Below are 20,106 nucleotides of genomic sequence, written 5' to 3' on the forward strand. Positions count from 1 at the left end.
GTGACCCTCCCGAGCGGTCACCATGGACTGATCCTCAGGTCCATGACTTTGGTAGCCTGTGGCTGCCCCATTTCCTTCAGGGGCTCTCCTTTCTACATCTTCTTCAGGACCAACCGTTGACATATCGTCGTGTTTCAGGTCGTCTTCCGAGTCAATGCCCGAAGGTTCACCACTATCTCTTGTCCCATCCTCACTCCCAATGACGCTGCCTTCAAAATATGCGGCAACTCCAATTTTAAAATCACTGTCATCTGAGCTATCATACTCCAAAAAACTCTTCCGGGCCCCCAAATATTGTACGGTTCCTGGACCCCGGCAAGAATCCAGGACCTCCTGGGCCTTGTGTTCAACTTCATCACAGACCAGGGTGGGCGGCGGGGGACCGGAGGTGGGCATCACCGAAGAGACAACAGGTTTCGACAAAGACTTATGGCACCCCGTGCGACCCCTCCTTTTGCGATTTCCAGAGGACCGGTACCCCTTCTGTCCCACCCTGTACGGCTCAAATACCGACCGACTCTCCTCACAATGCAACTGCATACGAGACCCCACCCCTTTCTTCCGTCCCCCCTGCAGCGCACCGGCGGCGACATCAGCAGCAGGACGGGTGGACGGGGTGTGAGGGTAAGTGATACCTCGGGGACTGAGTGCGGTATCGACTGAGCAGGGAGGAGGGGGAGCGCAATGGCTATGGCAGGACGGCCCCCACTGGGTTAGCTCCCCAGTGGCCCAATCGAATTGGGGGTTGTGCAACGCCAGCCACGGCATCCCTAGTATCATGTCTACCGACATTTTCTCCATTACCAGGAACGATAGACCTTCCGAATGGCGACCCCCCACCGTGAGTTGTAACACTGGGGTCCTCCATCGTACCAAGCCCGAAGCAAGAGGAGTAGCATCAATGCTAGCAAAACGAATTGGCGTCTTTAGCGCCACAAATTCAGCCCTCAGGGGCTCAACGAGACGCATGCTTATCAGGTTAGCAGCTGCTCCGGAATCAATAAACGCCTGCCCTAGGCGGGAGAAGTTCCGGAATCTAACCTGGCAGGGTATCAGAAGTCTAGGACGTACCTGAGGTCCTAGGCGACCCTCCCTGCAATCGCCTAGGACTGGAAGTCTTTCTGCCGATTCAGACTGTGGACGCTGAGGCCTCCGGGGGCAGGTTATCACCCGATGTCCAGCTTTCCCGCAGTAGAGACAGAGATGATGTAATAACCGAATCCGGCGTCGCTCCTCGGGGTCCAGCAGGTCCAGTTCCATAGGTTCGGGAACAGAGACTGGTACGGACGGGGAGGGAACGGGACAAATGACCTCCCTGACTCTATGGGTCGGTCTATCTTGCTTCCCAGCCCTGAGCCTCCAATCTGCCTTCACTGCTAACTCCATAGCCTCCTTTAAGGACCCGGGAACGGGATGGGAGATCAACAGTTCTTTGACCGCGTCCGAGAGACCCTGCATAAAAACGTCTTTCAGGGCGCTATCGTTCCATGCAGTATCACCCGCATAGCATCTGAAATTGGAGCAATAATCCTCCACACAAAGCGACCCCTGATGCAGCGCCAGCAACCGTGAAACCGCCAACCCCACTCTATCCGGTTCATCGAAGATGCCCCCGAGTTCCTGAAAAAAGGAGTCCACCGAATGCAGGGAGGGGGAACCCTCGGGAATGGAAAAGGCCCAAGTCTGGGCAGAGCCCCGCAGCAGGGACATTATGAGCCCGACCCTCTGGACCTCCGAGCCGGAAGAGCAGGGACGCATCCGAAAAAACAGGCGACACGCCTGTTGAAAAACAAGGAAAAAACTTGTTCCTCTCCCCAGAGAACACCTCAGGAAGAGGGCATTTGGGTTCGGGACAGGTAGAGGCGTTCTCCCCCTGCGACAACGCCCACTGCTCCTGGGCCACCATGCGAGCTGCCAAATCCTGGATCACCGGCACCAGGTCTTGCAGCTGGTTTGCAAGGGCGCTGATCGCCGCCATGAAAAGAAAAACAGTATTTTAAGGGCCAGTTATTATGTTACGGCACTCTGCCCCCCGAGCGCCAGTTGGGGTGCCCTGATCTCCCGCACCCCCACTGTCCCTGCCTACTTGCCTCGGCCCTGGCTAACCCCAGGCGGACAACTGGACGGCGGTCGCTGCCCTAGCTAGGGAGCTGGCGACTGACAAGCAGGAACCTACCTAATGGGGGGAACAGAGTGCCGACAGAGGAGGCAGATGAATCAGACCAACAAAACTTACAAGGCTGGAGATGGGACTCACAGGCAAACTGGCAGGGTGCTGGATAGCAACTAGTGCTGACTGGGCCAGACTAGATTAGAGGCAAACAGAACCAACAAAAACAGACTGAGTAATAGAGGACCAGAGGGAGCTGACCGACAACTAGGGACTGGCTGAGGAGAACCGCAGACAGACTGGCTAGGTGCATGCAGAACCAATAACTGGCAGTGAGCTCACTTCACTGCCAGTCTTTTAACCACAAGGTTCCGCCCAGGGGCGGAGAGTGGGAGGAGGCAACTCCGCCCACTGCTGTATAAGAAGAGCGGAGGAGGGCGGGCGGCACCCTACGGGCGGACACGCCCATGCCGCCGCCCACAGCTGCTGGGACAACCTCGACACAGTGCTCCAGGGCGCCGGAGCGACGCGCCGCGCTGTATGGTAACATCCTCACTATGCTTTGTTCCATTGGACTAAGGGACATTGTCCTCTCCTGGTTCTCCTTCTACCTGTCCGACTGCTCCTTCAGTGTCTGCTTTGCTGGCTCTACCTCCCCTCCTCTTCCCCTTGCTGTTGGGGTCCCCCAGGGCTGGGTCCTCGGCCCCCTCCTATTCTCCATCTACACAGCCCCCATTGGACAGACCATCAGGAGATTTGGTGTCCAGTACCATCTCTATGCTGATAATACCCAGCTATACACCTCCTCCCGGGATATCACAGCAATATTCCTCCAGAACGCCACCGACTGTCTGTCTGCTGTGTCTAACACCATGTCCTCTCTCTACCTAAAACTGAACCTCTCAAAAACTGACCTACTGGTGTTCCCGCCCTCTACTAACCGACCTCATCCTGACATCTCCATCTCAGTGTGTGGCACCACCATAACTCCAGGACAGCATGCCTGCTGCCTTGGGGTCATATTTGACTCAGATCTCTCCTTCACCCCCTAAGCAATCTCTGGCCCGAACATGTCAGCTGAACCTCAAGAACATCGCTAGAATACGCCCTTTTCTCACCATAGACATGCTAAAAACTCTCACTGTTGCCCTCATCCACTCTCTCGGCTCGATTATTGTAACTCTCTGCTAATAGGCCTCCGCTGTACCAGACTCTACCCCCTCCAATCCACCCTGAATGTGGCAGCCAGGCCCTTCTTCCTGTCCAGCTGCTACTCGGACGCCTCTGCCCTGTGCCAGTCACTGCACTGGCTGCCCGTCAAATACAGAATACAATTTAAACTCACTACCTTCATCCACAAAGCCCTCCACAGCACCGCCATACATTGCTTCCCTTATCTCAATCCACCAGCCAGCCCAGCCCTCCGCTCTGCTAATGAAATCAGACTGAGTGCCCCTTTAATTCGAACCTCTCATTTCCGCCTCCAAGACTTCTCAAGAGCAGCACCTGTCCTCTGGAACAGACTACCAAAAAATATCTGGGCAATCACTGACACACTAAACTTCACGTGTGCTTTAAAAACGCACCTCTTCATGGAGGCATATCATATCCCCTAAACCAAACCCCTCAGGACTCCGTCTGATAACATGCTCCCTGTCCCACAGACTGCAATCCCTGCTAGCTGTAATCAACCAGCACCTGCAGTCATCCCGATTTCGCCACTATACGGCCTGACCATTGTCTGTGTGTACAGCATCCATCATTCTCCACCTCGCCATACCGTGCACATCTCCAGCCCCTTTACCTTCTGTATCACCCCATTATTTGTAGTATGTAAGCTCGTTGAAGCAGGACCCGCACCCCTATTGTTTCCATCAATTGATTACTACCGTACATGTAACCATTGTCTTGTTTTATATCCCCTGTATTGTAAGCGCTGCGGAATATGCTGGCGCTATAAGATTATTATTTTTTAGTTAATACGGAGTCTCAATTAAGTTAATTATCAGCTTTAGGAGATGAGAACATTAGTAAATGTCATTGTATAAATAAGGAACAGGTTAAACCAGGCTGTCACACTGAATTCACACATATAAACCCAGGATTTCACCTGTCAAGCTTACAGTTCTGCAGAAGTCTAGTAGAAGTAGAAAATCTTCTGTATAGAACGGCTCCTGCTGGTCCTGATGGCATGTTAGTTGGGAGGTAATCATGCAGAACTTGGTTTGATAGAAACCACTGATGACACTTCTTACAGCAACTTAGAGAATGCAGTGTCATGCATTATTGAACACACATACCTGTCAGCAAGAGGAATCAAAGTCCTGCAGTAGATTCACTCCGCAACTTGGCAAAAGGCTCTAGAACAAGAACTTAACAAAGATCTTAACGATATATCAGCAGAATAATATTTAGATTAAAGTGACTTCCTGTATGAAAACTGTACAGCAGGAACATTCATATGGACGGCAAGAACATCAGGGGCGAAAACCAAAATAGGCCACCCAGTTGGTACTGGCTTATAAAGCTACACTTGTGAATTGAGAAGGACCTGGCCATTGTTCATAACCCTGCAGAAGAGACAATCAGGCAGGTTTCTTCATCCAATGACCTCCTGTTTACTCTACTGATTGGAGAAGAATATGGGGCTGATATATAGTGAAGACCCTTCTTCATGGCCTCACAGAAGTGACAAGACATGCGTTATAGCATATATACCTGGTTCTGTAATCCATGTGTGCCTATAAGATGCCTGGCAAGGTCCACACAGGCATAGGAGAACATGGTGCACCCAACTGTATTACTAAAGTGACCCTCCGGTCCCAGAACAAAATGCTGTCCAGTGACGGGAGGATGAGTTATAGTACCTTCCATCTGACCTCTGTGCAGTGGTCCCTCAGATTCACGATTCCTGTTTTCAGACCTCCATGATGGCAACCGCAATCTTCTGGTAACTAATGTTAACTGTGGCATATTAGATTACTAAACCTGCCCTCTGATTGACCAGCACTGCTCACGTGATCAATGCTGGCCAACCAGAGAGATGTGTGGAGGCCATCTTGCAATGCTGAAAAATGGGGCCCAGAAACTGGTCAGTCTGAAGGACCACATCACAGAGGACGGATGGAAAGTGAAATAACTCCTACCCCCTTTGCCTTTCGGGTACTAGTGAAAACTTTGTTCTGTGACCGAAAAATCACTTTAAGCACAAATTAGGTCGCATATGGATGACTGCTCATTTCTCTCATCAAACTGATAAGATATGTAATGCACATTCTTTGTTGTATATGATAGGTTTTCTCTCAAAAAGACAAACTCTGGTATAGAATGGTAGAGTTGGAAGGGACCAGATGACCCTGGAGGTCTCCTCCAACTCTACCATTCTATGATTCTATGACTCACATGTCCATGTCCGCTCATCTGAATGAGGTTTTTCTGCATCACCTGCATGGAATTCTACAAACCCTATTCAGATGAACAAGACAGTTGGAGAAGTATCTGCAACCAATCTGCCACATGTGAATCTAAGGACATTCAGACCTCATAGAGGGGGCGTCTCTTGCTTGGGACAACCTCTGTGAGCCAGAACATAGAGATGCTATGTAATATTGGACATTTTTAACTTTTGCTATTAATGACCAACAGGTCATCAGTAGGTGATCGGTAGGGACCCACCGCTCAGATCTCCACCTATCAGCTGATTCCTGATGCTGCTGTCAATATGGTCAGCGGAGGAAGCAGAAAGGCCCAGTTGGTACTGCATTACAGCTTCCATTGAATTCAACTGGTGCTGCACCTGCTTCCTCCACACCAGAAATCAGTTGACTGGTGGGGTCCCAGCATGGGGTCCTGATGATCATTGATCATCACCTGTCAATGATCAATAGCAAAAGTTAAAACTATCCAGGAATCCCCCTTCAGGGGCTTATTCATGTGAATTCTTTTGAGTGGATTTATTCACACGAGCCGTTTTTTTCCTCATAGCGATGCTGTGGGCAAAAAAAAAATTATTCTACTTTGAGGCATTCCTGGTGGAGGAATCACTAGTTATTTCTTATGGGACCTTGGGGAAAAAAATCGCATGGCACTTGCATGCTATGCGATGTGAATTTTCCAAATGAAAACTATAGAAAACACTAACGATCCTTTTCATGTGCGTGAAAATCTTAGTTTCGCAGACTCAAAAACACGTCGTCGTGAAAAGGAGTTAAGTATGTTAGCGGTCTGGTAGAAAATGTCACTATGTAATAATTTGTGGCTTGTAGACCACCAATAAGTACACTATGAGGGCTCAGTAACACGGGCGCATCGGCGCCCGTGTTACTGCAGCCAGCAGACGGCCGTACCTGAAGACGAACGTCTCTCTGCAGCGCCGGGAGGAAGAACATGTGACCGGCTTCATTGCCGGTCATGTGTTCTTTCATCAGCGCTGGAGAGAGACGTCCGTCTTCAGGTACGGCCGTCTTCTAACTGTCAGTCACACGGGCGCATTGGCGCCGGTGTACGGGTGCCGATGCGCCCGTGGGACCGAGCCCTAAGGGTACATGCACACGGGCGTCAAAAAAGTTGTGCCCAAGAATTTTGGGTGCAACTTGAATTGGACATCCCGTCCGTGTGCTGTCCGATGTGCTGAACACGGTACATTAACATGTGCTATACTCTTCCCAAAATCGGACAAGAATAGTATACATCCAAGTTAAAAAAATCTCCTGTGCATACACCCAATCAAATGAATGGGTGCTATTTCTGTCCGATTTTTGAGCCAAATTTTTGGTCCGAAAATCAGACAGAATTATGGTCCGTAGCATGTACCTTAATACATAACTACAAGGCGGAACGTCGCTGCTGGCCTAATTGTGACAGTCATACAACTTTGTGGTACATTACATTGTGCAACACAATTTTTGTAACAGATTATCTTATAGTAACTTGACTGCGCTTAATTCAAATATGATATCCGTTTTTTTCTCCCACGTAAGATTTTCCAATTATGGGGAATAATGCAATCTAATTGCCGTTGCATTGTATTTTTTGGACATATGCCTATACAATTAATCCAGTCGGCTCGCCATTAACCTTGATTAATAAAAAGAATAACAAAAGTTATTGCACAACTATTCCACAATCAATGTTACACACCGCGCGCTGACTGAACACTATAAGGGTAGGTTTATGTAACATATAGGGTAGGTTTCCACGTGGCTGCAATGCTGCTGATCATCCAGCAGTAAGTTGTCATTAATGAACTGTGTTTTTACAGGTGATTGGTTAGTCTAAATAAAAGAATCAAAATCATAAAACAAAAATACATGTTTGGTATCGCTGCATCCCTAAAAGTCCGATCTATCAAAGTAATGCATTATTTACCCCGCATGGTGAACGTTGTCCAAAAAAAATTTTAAACACCAGAAATGCTCTTTTTGGGTCATTCTGTCTCCAAGAAAAAATGCAATAAAAAGTGATCAAAAAGTCGTATGTGTGTATAAATGAGTCATTGCACAACTTTGTGGACGGAAAAAGGAAAAAAGTTATTGCGTGCAGAAGATGGCGGCAGAAAATAATTTTAAAAAAAATTACAAATAAAAGTAGTACAGCAAAAAAAAAAACAAAAAACTACATACGTTTGGTATCGTAGTAATCGTACTGACCCAAACAATAAAGTTATCAGGTCATTTTTGTTGCACTTTGTGCGCCGTAGAAAGACGACGCACCGAAAGATGGTGGAACTTTTATTCCTTTTTTATTTTACTCCACTTTTTAAAAGTTTTTCAGTACATTACATGGTACAGTAAATAACACCATTGAGAAATACAACTCGTCCCACAAAAAACAAGCCCTCATACAGCGACGTCAATGGATAAATAAAGGAGTTATGATTTTTTTAAACCAAAAAAAAAAAGCTTGGTCACTAAGGGGTTAAATAGTTTGAAACTGAGACGGGCTGCTGCTATTCTGTTTTATCAGTGGAATCAGCAGGTTTTAATTTTACAGAAACGTATTAATTACTTTCTGTTACAGAACTTGTTAAAAACTAGAGATGAGCGAGCGTACTCGCTAAGGCAAAGTACTCGAGCGAGTAGTGCCTTATTCGAGTACCTGCCCGCTCGTCTCTAAAGATTCGGGTGCTGGCAGGGGGCGGGGAGCAGCGGGGAAGAGCGGGGAGGAACGGAGGGGAGATCTCTCTCTCCCTCTCTCCCCCCGCTCCTCCCTGCTCACTCCCGCAACTAACCTCTCACCCGCGCCGGCACCCGAATCTTTAGAGACGAGCGGGCAGGTACTTGCATAAGGCACTACTCGCTCGAGTAGTTTGCCCTATCGAGTACGCTCGCTCATCTCTATTAAAAACATTTGCTGCACAGTGTCATCTTTCATTGCTCTTCTGTCACTGATGGTAAATTCTTTTCTATTCCAATCATCACTTTAAATTAGTCATTAACGTGTTTTACATCTCAGTGTTCACCTTCTATTATACGACAAATTAGATTAACAGAAACATTTTGCTATTTGTACACTTCCAGCTGGACAAGGATCTTGAGGAGGTTACAATGCAACTTCAAGACACTCCAGAGAAAACAACGTATATTAAGCAGAACCACTACCAGGACCTGAATGATATACTCAGCATACAGAACTTCACAGACAACAAAGGTAAGGCGCTGGAAGGTCAGATGGATACTCTGAGATGAGACTGAAGTCGGCGCAGAACTCGTTAATCGCTGTAATATCAATCAGTCTGATTGTAGAGAAAGAAATAAAAATACTTCAAAAATATTTCCACCCTTGGGAATGGGGGTTATCGGGGACCCCCGAAATAATTAATCTAATGGTGGCCAATTGGGGGTCAGCAACAAGTAGAAAATGGAGCTCGTGCGACCTGTTGATGCGTATGCTGCACCTCCCTGGGAACGGCGCTCACGCCCTGGACCACAGACGGTCTTATTCCAATCACAACTGATTTTTGAAGTCTATGTTCCCATAATCTCAGGAAGGGGTCCCCTTTGTGGCCGCCTACGACCCCAGCACGCCTAGTAATATGTTATACTGTCCCTTATTTACAATCGTATTTAATATTGTAATGTTGATTGGAAAACCAATAAACATATTCTGAAATAAAAACATTTCCACCCAAATTGTAAAAGTCTTCAGATATTAGTAAGTTAGAGGTTAGAGCAGCAGTAACGGTTAGCAGCGGCTCTCTCACTTACAGAACTCTCGCCATTTTCTATGTGGCTATGACAAAAGTAAGTGCAGTTAACATGCAGTTAAGATTCCGCAAATCAAATTTGCCGTTGACATTGGGCCTTAGAAATTACATTCACACTGACTATATGATACGCTCGTTCATCACGGGACAAAAACCCTTAATTCTATTACAAATATTTCCCAAAATTTGACAAAATTGGTAATTAGCTAATGTCGGGCAGAGTTAAAAGAAGAAGCTTGTTCTCTATTGTAAGCAAGTGTAATTTAGGAAAGTACTAAAAGACTCATGGCTAAGACATTTGGTATGTTGGAAACAAACCATGTGAGATAACTTGAGTCTACCAGGCGTATCCTGCTCTACATGAATGGCATTACTCCCCTCAGTAGACTTGTATGTCCGCTGTAAGCTACTCAGATAATGGCGCTTAAACGTGTGAAACAGAAATGAGATTAAAGAATTTGTATTTAGGATATGCTAATAAAGGGGACTTGTGCAAGTCATAGTGCATTGAGCGCAGGGACTTCAGGAGAGGACAGGTATGTCAGTCAGGTAAGTAGATGGCTTACAAACAGCTGCTATAGAGGAGACCCCAGACAGGTGGGCAAGACCTCTATGCTGAGCAGAGGAAGCGTCCTCCTTTGAAGCTGTGCTAGAAGAGGATCCAATCAGATGTGAGTAGGGATGGGGCCACCTGAGACAGGAGAGCCAAGGCTTCTGATCTGCCCTACGTAGCTTTCAACTGTTCTGCGTCTTCAGATGTGGCTGCCGGTGAGCCCGCTGTAGTTGACTAGTTTGCCTCATGGTTAGAGCAGCCATGAAAAGTAGCATGTGACAGCAAGAGGGGCAGTCTCGTGTACTTGGATCTAAAGAAGAAAAACTGGTACAAACATCTTCAGAGGCGGACAGACATCTGTCTGGGATGATTTAGAGATCCTGCACTGAGCAGGGGGTTGGACCCGATGACCCTGGAGGACCCGATGACCCTGGAGGACCTGATGACCTTGGAGGATCTGATGACCCTGGAGGACCTGATGACCTTGGAGGACCTGATGACCCTGGAGGACCTGATGACCCTGGAGGTCTCTTCCAATTCTACCATTCTAGGATCCGTTTCTCTTTAGTAAATGTATAGAATGTTTGCTTGTGTTTAAGATAGTATTTACATTGTTTTCCATAATAAGAAACAAGATGATGCTGTGATATAAACTCCGTGTTGTGCTTACAGATGGCGAGAAAGCAGTTTTAAAAAATCACCATGATCAAAACATGACTCCACAGTGGAACACTATAGAATCGTCCAGAACCAGCAAAGATACTATAGAAGATATTAATTCACCAGAGCAGTAAGTAGAGCTGGATAGGGTTTTTGTGTGTTTTTTTTCCCACTTCATTGATTTTAATTGAGACAACAAAGGCATTTCACTAAATAATTATCACTTCTACATCTTTTTCATGTAAGATACAAATGAAAACTTTATATCTGTAAATTAGCCCTGTTTGGCCCCTTATCTCTAAAACTTTTAAAGTAAATATAAACTAAGAAATTAGAGGGTGGGGATAAAAAGAAAGGGGGGGGAGGGGGTAAAGATTGTAAAGGAAACAAAAAGAAGGAAAAACAAATTGGATGGGGGGAGGGGTCAGCGCGAAAATCAATAGGACTTAAAGAACTTTCTAATGTTAAGAACTCATCGCATGAAAATTGCAAGTTTGTGATTTGGAATGCGATAAAAAGGAAGCTGCAGGGGGAAACATGGGAGACAAAAAAAGTAAAAAACACAGAAAGCTAGGAGATTCCACAATTTTTTTCCCCACGCTACATCACATGAGTGAAAACATCGCAGATGTGAAGGAAACCATTGAAAAGCATGGGTTACATAATTCTGCGTTTGCACTCACTCTTGCATCGCATGAAAATTGCACGATTCTATCGCAAGCGTGAAACCAGCCTTAGGCTGCATTCACATGGCAAACTCAGATGGATATCGCGCTTGTAAACGTGATGCGTTTTTGCTTTAACCCTTTCCAATCCACTGTCTGACGTCTGAAGACATTATGATTTAAGGTTGTACAGCTCTGATGTTTGAAGACATCCGTTGAGGTTCTCTTACTGTATATTGCCAGCCTCTCTGCTGTCAGAGCCTATCCAACGTGTCACCTCATGCAGTACTGGCTTTAGCCAGCAGATAGCGCTGTTGTATAACGGCAGAAAAAGAGTAAGCCCCCTAGGAAAACCCGGATATAAATTGGATTGGAAAGGGTTAAAACAACGCATCGCACACACCTATGTACTTGTGATTTTCACACATGTGCTTCCAATAGTTACACCCAAATCGCACCCGCATGCAAATGACATGGAATGCGGAGCAATGCGATATTTGTTTCTTTTGAAAGATCCCAAAGGAAGTAATGGATGATTCCTTAAGGAGAATAACCCAAAAAATAGTACATGCAGCGATCTTCCGATCCCGCAGCCTCGCTGCAAGCAAAAGAGTCGCTCATCTGAACAAACACATTGAAATCAAGGTGCTATTAACACGCATGAGTTCCATACTTATTGCTATCGGACAGAACTTACGCCTGAAACTCGCCGGTGTGTGAATGCACCCTTAGGGTAGGCTCGCACAGAAAGCAAACTCGGGATGGTTGTAGCATACACAAACACCAATGAGCTCCACCAGTTACTGGCGGCCAGGAGAAGGATACGTTTCCTGCCTGTCTGATCCCACCCTCTCTTCCACAGTCTTCAGGGGCGTTCAGAACTACAGGGCCATAAATTCAGTTGCTCTGCAGAACTGGCAACCAATAACCTACTTTGGATTTGTAGCTATTTTTTTCTAGGTAGAAGTCCCTTAAAGGACTACTCCGATGAAAACATTTTTTCTCATCCCTGCCCCCTTCACCTGATTGGCTATCACACTCTGGAGGTCTCCTCTGTATATTGTAGTCACTTCCATCCCAGTCTGCATTAACATGGCATCTAGCAAGCATCAGAGATATGTCCCTGCTTTTTCTTTCACTATTCTGTGCTATCAATCCCATGATGCATCAGCACAATATCACATGAGCAGCTAGAAGTCCGTACCATCTCTGCCTGCAGGGAGGAAACTGCAATTACCATCTATATTCATCTAAATAAAATACAGACCATAAGTCTACAGTCAGGACGTTGAGCTGTCATTTCCTCTATTATAACTGTGGGACAGAAATCTCTAATCATCAGCAGTAATTGTGATAGGAGTGTCTGTGCCCCCTCTAAAGAGCTTGTGTGGTAGGGTCCACTACACAGGAGGTATGTTGACTGAAAATCTAACTAATTTGAGAGCACAGAAACCCAAGTAAGTCTTAGTTTGTCAGCATTGAGATCACATGACCAACCTGAGGAGAACTCCAGGAGTTTCAGAGAGAAGGGATTAACTAACCAAAGTAATACTAACCAACTTATATATACTGGGGGATAGCTACACAATGAATGAAAAAAATTCACCCGAGTGGCCCTTTAATAAACCTTAAACCTTTCCAATCCGCTGTCTGACGTCTAAAGACATTATGATTTAAGGCTGTACAGCTCCGATGTTGGAAGACGCCCATCGGGGTTCTCTTACTGTATATTGCCAGCCTCTCTGCTGTCGGAGCCTATCCAACGTGTCACCTCATGCAGTACTGGCTTTAGCCAGCAGATAGCGCCGTGGTATAACAGCAGAAAAAGAGAAAGCCCCCTAGGAAAACCAGGATACAAATTGGATTGGAAAGGGTTAATAAGACTCATAATGTGAAGCGATTCAAAGTGATCTACATTGTGAATAATTGGCAGAGAAGATATTTACAGAATTGTACGGCTTCACTTCAAAGGGGCTAATAATGATAATGTGTGAGCCCCGATCTAATATGTAATGTAGTCTAAATCTTCACAATGATAACGAGCCTAAAAATGGTTTATAGCTCATTCATGTAGTAAGAAAATAGTAGAAATACAGCACCTCAAATAATAGGAATTTCACCTAAAAAGCATATTAAGGTGGTTGATGACAATTACCAGGGTGTATCACTGTGCTCCCCCTATCTTTAGGGTCATTTAATTACCAGTACTTACCTATATCTTCATGGAAACTGTTTAGCTTTTCAAAGGGGAGATCTACCAGATACCGACAAGGTTACTACAAGATGAGTGACCAGGGGGCTTTGATGGTCAGGATGTCCCATAGATTACCAAGTCTGACTTGTCATGATAAAACATACAGTTGTGTTCTGATAAGTCTTCTGAAGTGGATTCCGGTCCATCATGTGTCCTGGGATGAAGGTTACAGTGGAGATTTCTGTATATGTCTTTGTTTAAACATAAGGCCCATAAAATGAGCATACACAGTAAAGACACATTGTACTCACAGGTACAAAAAGGATAGACAGTCATACCTCTCCTTTCGTCGCCTCCTTCTTTCTCCGGTTTCCAGTTTCGCCGATTCTTCATAGTTGGATTTCGTCTGCTTTTACGTCGCTTGCTTCTGGTTTCGCCGCCGGCCCACGTGACCTCACTGCTAACGTCACAGTGATTCATGGATTGCTCCAATCACAGCCATTCATGGATGAATGGCTGTGATTGGAGCATCCAGCGCTGGCTGTGATTGGCTGTGTGGGCTGTCACTCAGCCAACTCAATCAGAGCGATCTCTTACTGGAAGTGGGGGATTTCAATCCCCTGTCACTAGCAAGATGTTCTGCAGCCTGCACGGAGGTCCGGAGAGTGGCCCACGGGACACCCATGTCACCTGCAAGGTGAGTATATTGATTTTTATTTTATCATGATTGGCCATAAATTATGGAGAACTCCGAGGCTCCAGCAGAATCTTCCTGATGTCTCAGTGTTTAATTAAACAGAGCGGTGTAGAGCCAGTGAGATATAATAGTGCTCAGCTGCTCCCACATTTGTTATGCTTCCCCATGAATATGTAATTATGATAATCTGTTTACATAAGGAGAGAAATCCTGCGAATGTAACAATTGTATCCTCTTCTAGAATAGCCCCTCCATCAACTGGAGGATGGCTGTCAGCCCCAGCAGAGGGGATGTGAGATTGAGCAGTCTGGGGGTGATAGCAGTGATGTGACAGTGGAGGTGGGGAGGAGCGCTGCCAAAAACGTGGTACCAAGTTGTGCCATGTTTTTGGCAGTGCTGAAATCACTGCCCATTCATTTCATTGAGCGACACAGAGCCGAAAACGGCTTGTGTGAACAGCCCCATTGAAACGAATGGGAGTGTTGTACAGCGTTTAGTGCTGCGCTGAAAAAGCAACGCTGAACGCTATACAAAGATGTGGTTTGGTGGGTTTTTTGGAATGTCTAAAACAAAAAATAATTGGACTTACATTGATTCCTATGGAAATAATTGCCTCTAGTTTCATTGGTTTCAAGTTTAGCCGATTGCTTTTGGACAGATTACCAACGAAACTAGAGGTTTGACTGTATTGGGTGTTGAAGAGAATGTCCAAGACAATCATCATTTCCTGGAATATATAAGAATAATTAAAACACCAGAAGCAAGGTGCCCGAGAATCCACAGGCGATTCGCAGACCTGTTTCATGTGTCTAATGGCCACCCAACCCTACTTCAAGTATCTAGGGGCGAGTGGGACAATTCTGGACTCCTGGTAATGACTTAAAATGCAACATCATCTCATCTTTTCTGCCCAACTTGTCTTGTCTGGTGGTGATCAGTGGCTACAAAGACTGGCACAGGAATAGATGGCTACACAGTTATTGCCGAGAGGTTGCATATACGTTCTTGTTGGAAGGGTAGAGAAGAATACATGACCACAGGGGCGTAACTATAGGGGATGCGGTTACACCCGGGCCCATAAGCCTTAGGGAGCCCATAAGGCCTCTCTTCTCCATATAGGGAGCCCAGTACTATGAATGAAGCATTGTATTTGGGGGCCGTTACAGGTTTTGCATGGGGGCCCAGGAGCTACAAGTTACACCTCTGCATGACCATATAGGAGAAGAACATGTTGTGCTATCCCTGAGACTTTGTACAGACAATGTTGTGGCTGACTGTTCTAATAGCATTTATACCGGGTGCACAGCCTTGTGATCTTATTTATTAACACTGTTATATGGCTGGCACGATATTGTGGGCAATTATGTGTGTTGGGCACAATTATATAGGCAGTTTGTGTTATGTTGATTACTGTGATGATGCTGGTACTCGGTCTGCACAGGAAGGACATGCAACAAGCAACTGAGGGTTGTCATTTGTGTCAGCAGCTCTGGGCTGAGATCACAGGACTGGTTGGAGGTTATAATTATGTTTGCTTTTGAACATGTGTCCAGAATAATAAGAAAGCTATGCATATATACTTCTCTGATCGAGGCTCCCGAATCGCAGCTGGCCTTCAATGTGGCTCCCAAAAGACGCTGAGCCTGCAGAAAAGGAAAGGGTGTAGATAGTTTCAGGAAACACGACCTTAACTTTTCAGTTTTATCTATTATGAACCTTTAAGTTAGAAAGACTCCTTCAAGGGTGCAGTTGTAAAATGTCCTATTATAAAACTGTCTCCATCTACTGTAACTCCACTGCTGAAGCAACATAAAATTATGGAACATTCATAAGTATGCCATAGAAATGATCAGAAGTCTGATACATAAGTTAGCAGTTCGACAACAGCATGCCACAGGGAGAGGGAGATGCATTTGGTAAGCCCATTAAAAGGCTACTACGGCAAGAACACATTTTTCCATCCCTGTACCCCTCACTTGATTGCCTCTCATATTCTGGATGCCTCTTATGTATATTGCAGTCACTTCCATGCAGTGCAGCCTCCTGTCTGACACTTAGCAGATACTATATCGATTTTTAGATTTCTCTCTACTTTCTCTTATTCTGTTCTGTGCTAGCAATCCCATGATGCTTCATCACATGACCAGCTACAGCCAGTACCATCTCTGCCTGCTGGGAGGACATTGTAGCTATCACTACCTTCTATATTCACCTAAACTATAGCTATAAGCTATAAGTATACCTTCTATAAGTATACAGTAATGGAAGATCAACTATCATCTTCTTCTGGAACTCTGTAGTGACAGACAGTTTCTTCTGTCCTCTTTGGCGCTAACCAAGTCTTGCCGTTCCATGCACATTTGCTTGTTGTGTTTTTCTAATTCAGCCTTTTCTCCGAAGGCCTCCTCCACCTGTACTCTTACAGAGGGAAGATGAGTTGCTCCAAGTATCAGTTTTGTACTAGGGCAAAGTTTCTAACAAGTTTCTTCTTGCAACAGTTCCTGAGAATCTTGAATCTGAGAATCCCCCCTTTTTTCTCTTCTGTTCACAGTCACTCTTACCTTGCCGTTGTACCCTTACTCGTTATGCTCACTTTCTAGAACCTGTTTGACCTTTTCTAAGTTTCCTTTCACCTTTTTTGTTACCTAACCAAACATAAACATGTTTCCACAATTTTCTTACTTCGCCTTTTCATATACGTATGCGCAGATTAACGTTTTTTGCTTGAAACTTAGTATAAATAAACTATTCATGTCTTTATAATATAACAGTCAAGTGCCTTTACCCTACACAGTGACTTTTGCCACATCTATTGAGCTGCATAATAGGAGCAACTGAAAAGGAGTATTGCCACCAATGAGATTTATGACATAGATATAGGATATAGCCCTACATCTCTGGCCAGCAGTGGGGTCCAACAGCTAAAAACCCCACCTATTACAAAATTGGGGTCACTTTCTCCCTTTTCCAAAATTGGACCTGGGAGGAGATTTGGCTGTGTGCTCTCCCTTATATAAAGTTGTGGAAACCATTCAATTTGGACACTGAAATGAAACTTAAGACTAGATAAGTCCTTGAGCAACTGGGATCAAAAGTCACTGTGCAGCCTAAGCATATGAAAAAGTTGTGTAGAACAAGAGAGCAAAACTAAGATTATATGGAGAGATAATGGGGGCTACCGAATAAAGTTACAATACATTTTGTTTAATTCTCTTTATTTCTTCACAGCATACAGCGACGGCTATCGTTACAACTACCCATCCTCCACCATGCCTACTTGCCATCAATAGGTGGCGTGGATGCAAGCTGTGCCAGTCCGTGTGTAAGCCCTAGTGCCAGCCCCCGGCACAGACATGTGCAGCCTTCCTTCCAAGTAATGGTCTCTGGCCTGTAGAAACGGGTGAAACAGGCTTCCTGGACTACTCCTGTAATTTCTCAAGAAAGACTCAACTGCACATTCTGATATAGAATCTTTGCTATACACACATAACATTTGCTCTTAATGTATGGAGACAGAGGAATTCTAAGGATGTCACCCTGGGAGGCCGATTTCAACCAGCATGGGCTATTAACGAAAGAGTTAGAGAGATGCACAGAGTTATACCTGGAGCCTTATTTGTGGAGTTTTTGTTTCTTTACTCAGAGGACTCAGATAAAATAATTCTTCCCAAAACTCTACGAGCAAAAGAACAAGAGGACAGAATTCTGAATCTTGCACAAGGGAAATAAAGAAATTCAGAACGAAGAAGTAACTTTTTAAATCCAACTCACAATGCTACGAATATGGCTGCTATGAACTTTGGTTAATACACTTTATACACATGTAAAAACCTAAAAAAAAAAAATGTTTAAAAAATGTAATAAAAAGGAAAAAAAAAAAAAAAAGAGGAGACAGCACAGCTAGGAATTTACTTACAGAGAAACATACACGGGTTTGCACAATTCTGCGGAGATGCTCAATGCATTCCACTATGATAAGCCCTGCTTGTGTTTCATATGTCAGACAATACATGGCAGAGCATCTTTACAAATGATCCCTCAGGTGACAGTGAGACATGCAGTATTATCAAGGGTTTGTCTCTGTAACTGAACTCAGCTGTTTTCACAGTGGTATATATGAAAGCAGTATGGAGTCCATAGGGTTTTACTGTACTGAGCCAGAACAATTTGCAGCACAGCATTTCTGAGAATTTAAGGACGCATACGTTCCTTCGCTCGCCATTGGGGACTATGTTTTATCAAGGTTTCTGTATTTTTTTGTAATGCACAGAACTGAGCGACTTGCAGGCTTGGGACCTAGTAAATAGCTTATATGTCACGAGATGGATGATTTGTCACAATTTGTGTTTGATTTGTTCCATACAGTGCCACAGAAAAAGTCCAATAAGACCAATCTTCCATTGGGTTCAGGTTGTTCCTTCATAGCCACACCGATGCCAGTTATGTTTACCAACATGTGACGCCGCTCCCGAATTGTGTTACATTTTCTATAATAATGAATTCAGCCAACGCTTAAGTATTTTTCACCAGATTCAAAGAACCAGATGAAAGTAATAGTCTACTTTCCGAAATCAAGTTCTTGATATGTCAGAGAAGAGATTCTAGTTCTTTACTAAATTTTGTACTACATTGTATGTATATAAACACTTGATTTAATTGGTAAAATGCACCGAATGGTGAATATGCATTGTGAAAAAAACTTTATATTTGGAATACCAATTTCATTCATCATTAGATTACTATGAGCCATCAATTCTTCCAAACAGTCTCATACCAAACTAAAAGACCATGTACTGTAGGACTTGTTCTGCAGGATGATCGAAATAGCACAAAACGGCTGGTATTCACTCGTTTTACTTCCACTGTCCTCATATTTTCTATAGGAAAGCTGCTAACATCCAATTTCATGTGTTTGTGGTTTTTGTAGAACATTGTTACATTGTTTCCATGTGAAGAGAAGGGTGGAGCAACTTTGTTGCTACATTGTATCGCTTCGCTTGTACCAGCCTGTATGGTAGGATAGAGAGTCTTTCACAGTTCTGCAGGCTTCAGAGCTGAACTCTCTAAGCGTATTCTCATTTTATACATGATTAGTGTATCTGCTGATTCCACTTACACATGGCACCAAAACCTCTTATAAAAGCTCAGCTAAACTTTTAGGGTTGGGTCTGAGGGCAGGTTTGCTGACTTATAGTCACAGTTCTGTTGATGATCATGAAATGCGATTCTGGACATGAAGTACCTCCAGTGAAATGGGAGATATGTAATGTACTGTATTTTCAAAGTTGCTCAGCTTCTTGTGTAGAATAACTTTAAATTGCATGTAAGGTCATGCCAAAATTGGAGCATGCCCCTCAAATTCATTCACACATCCTTAAAACCGAAATGAATTGAGTGTTCCTATTTCCTGTGTAAGTGCCATACATTATATAGTGGAAACACTTCTGCATTACACATTAGAGGGGTTCTCTGCTTTGGACAATCCCTATATAAGCTAATTACAAAGTGCGCCCTGCTGGGACCCCCACTGATTGGCTATTTGTGGGTAAAACCTTCTAGTAAGTTTTCAATTCCTTTGTGGCAGCTTTGCAGATATGTTGAAGCGTTACATAGTGGCCGTTCATATCAATGAGCTGTCTAATGTAGGATAGGGCCGCTCCTCCAGAGACTTTTTCATTACTGCTCCGCATTCTGCCCAGGATATGAGGCTATTGAACAAAGGACGTTAACTCAGAACTAGTTTTTTTACCCCTTAACGCTCCAGGACATACAGTTAGGGGTCGATACCGCTCCTTATAATATGGCTGCTGGCTGATTCTTACAGCTGAGACCCGCACGCAACAGCTGTGATCAGCACTACTGCAGATCATAGCCATTAACCCTTAAAATGTCACTTTCTGAGTTCAGAGGGTCCAAAGCAACCTCCTGTGATTAAATTGCATGGTGCCATGGCAGCTAGAGGCCTTCTTAAAAAAAGCCCCCCTGGGCTGCTACCAATCAAGCCTTGCCTATGGCATGGCTTG

At 44.7% G+C, this 20,106-nt stretch overlaps 1 protein-coding gene across 1 annotated transcript in view; it reads left to right on the top strand.

Annotated features, from left to right (window-relative positions):
- The window catches only part of GABBR2 (gamma-aminobutyric acid type B receptor subunit 2), a 581,362-nt gene extending 563,495 nt beyond the window's left edge, over positions 1-17,867 (top strand). The window contains exons 17-19 of the mRNA XM_066578831.1: positions 8,629-8,758; positions 10,540-10,657; positions 17,312-17,867. Of these exons, the coding sequence (XP_066434928.1) occupies positions 8,629-8,758; positions 10,540-10,657; positions 17,312-17,477 (414 nt within the window). The 3' untranslated portion in view covers positions 17,478-17,867. The remainder of the gene's footprint in view (positions 1-8,628; positions 8,759-10,539; positions 10,658-17,311) is intronic.
- The last annotated feature ends 2,239 nt before the right edge of the window (positions 17,868-20,106 follow it).

Source organism: Eleutherodactylus coqui, chromosome 9, assembly GCF_035609145.1.
Source record: "Eleutherodactylus coqui strain aEleCoq1 chromosome 9, aEleCoq1.hap1, whole genome shotgun sequence".
In the NCBI taxonomy this organism is placed as follows: domain Eukaryota; kingdom Metazoa; phylum Chordata; class Amphibia; order Anura; family Eleutherodactylidae; genus Eleutherodactylus; species Eleutherodactylus coqui.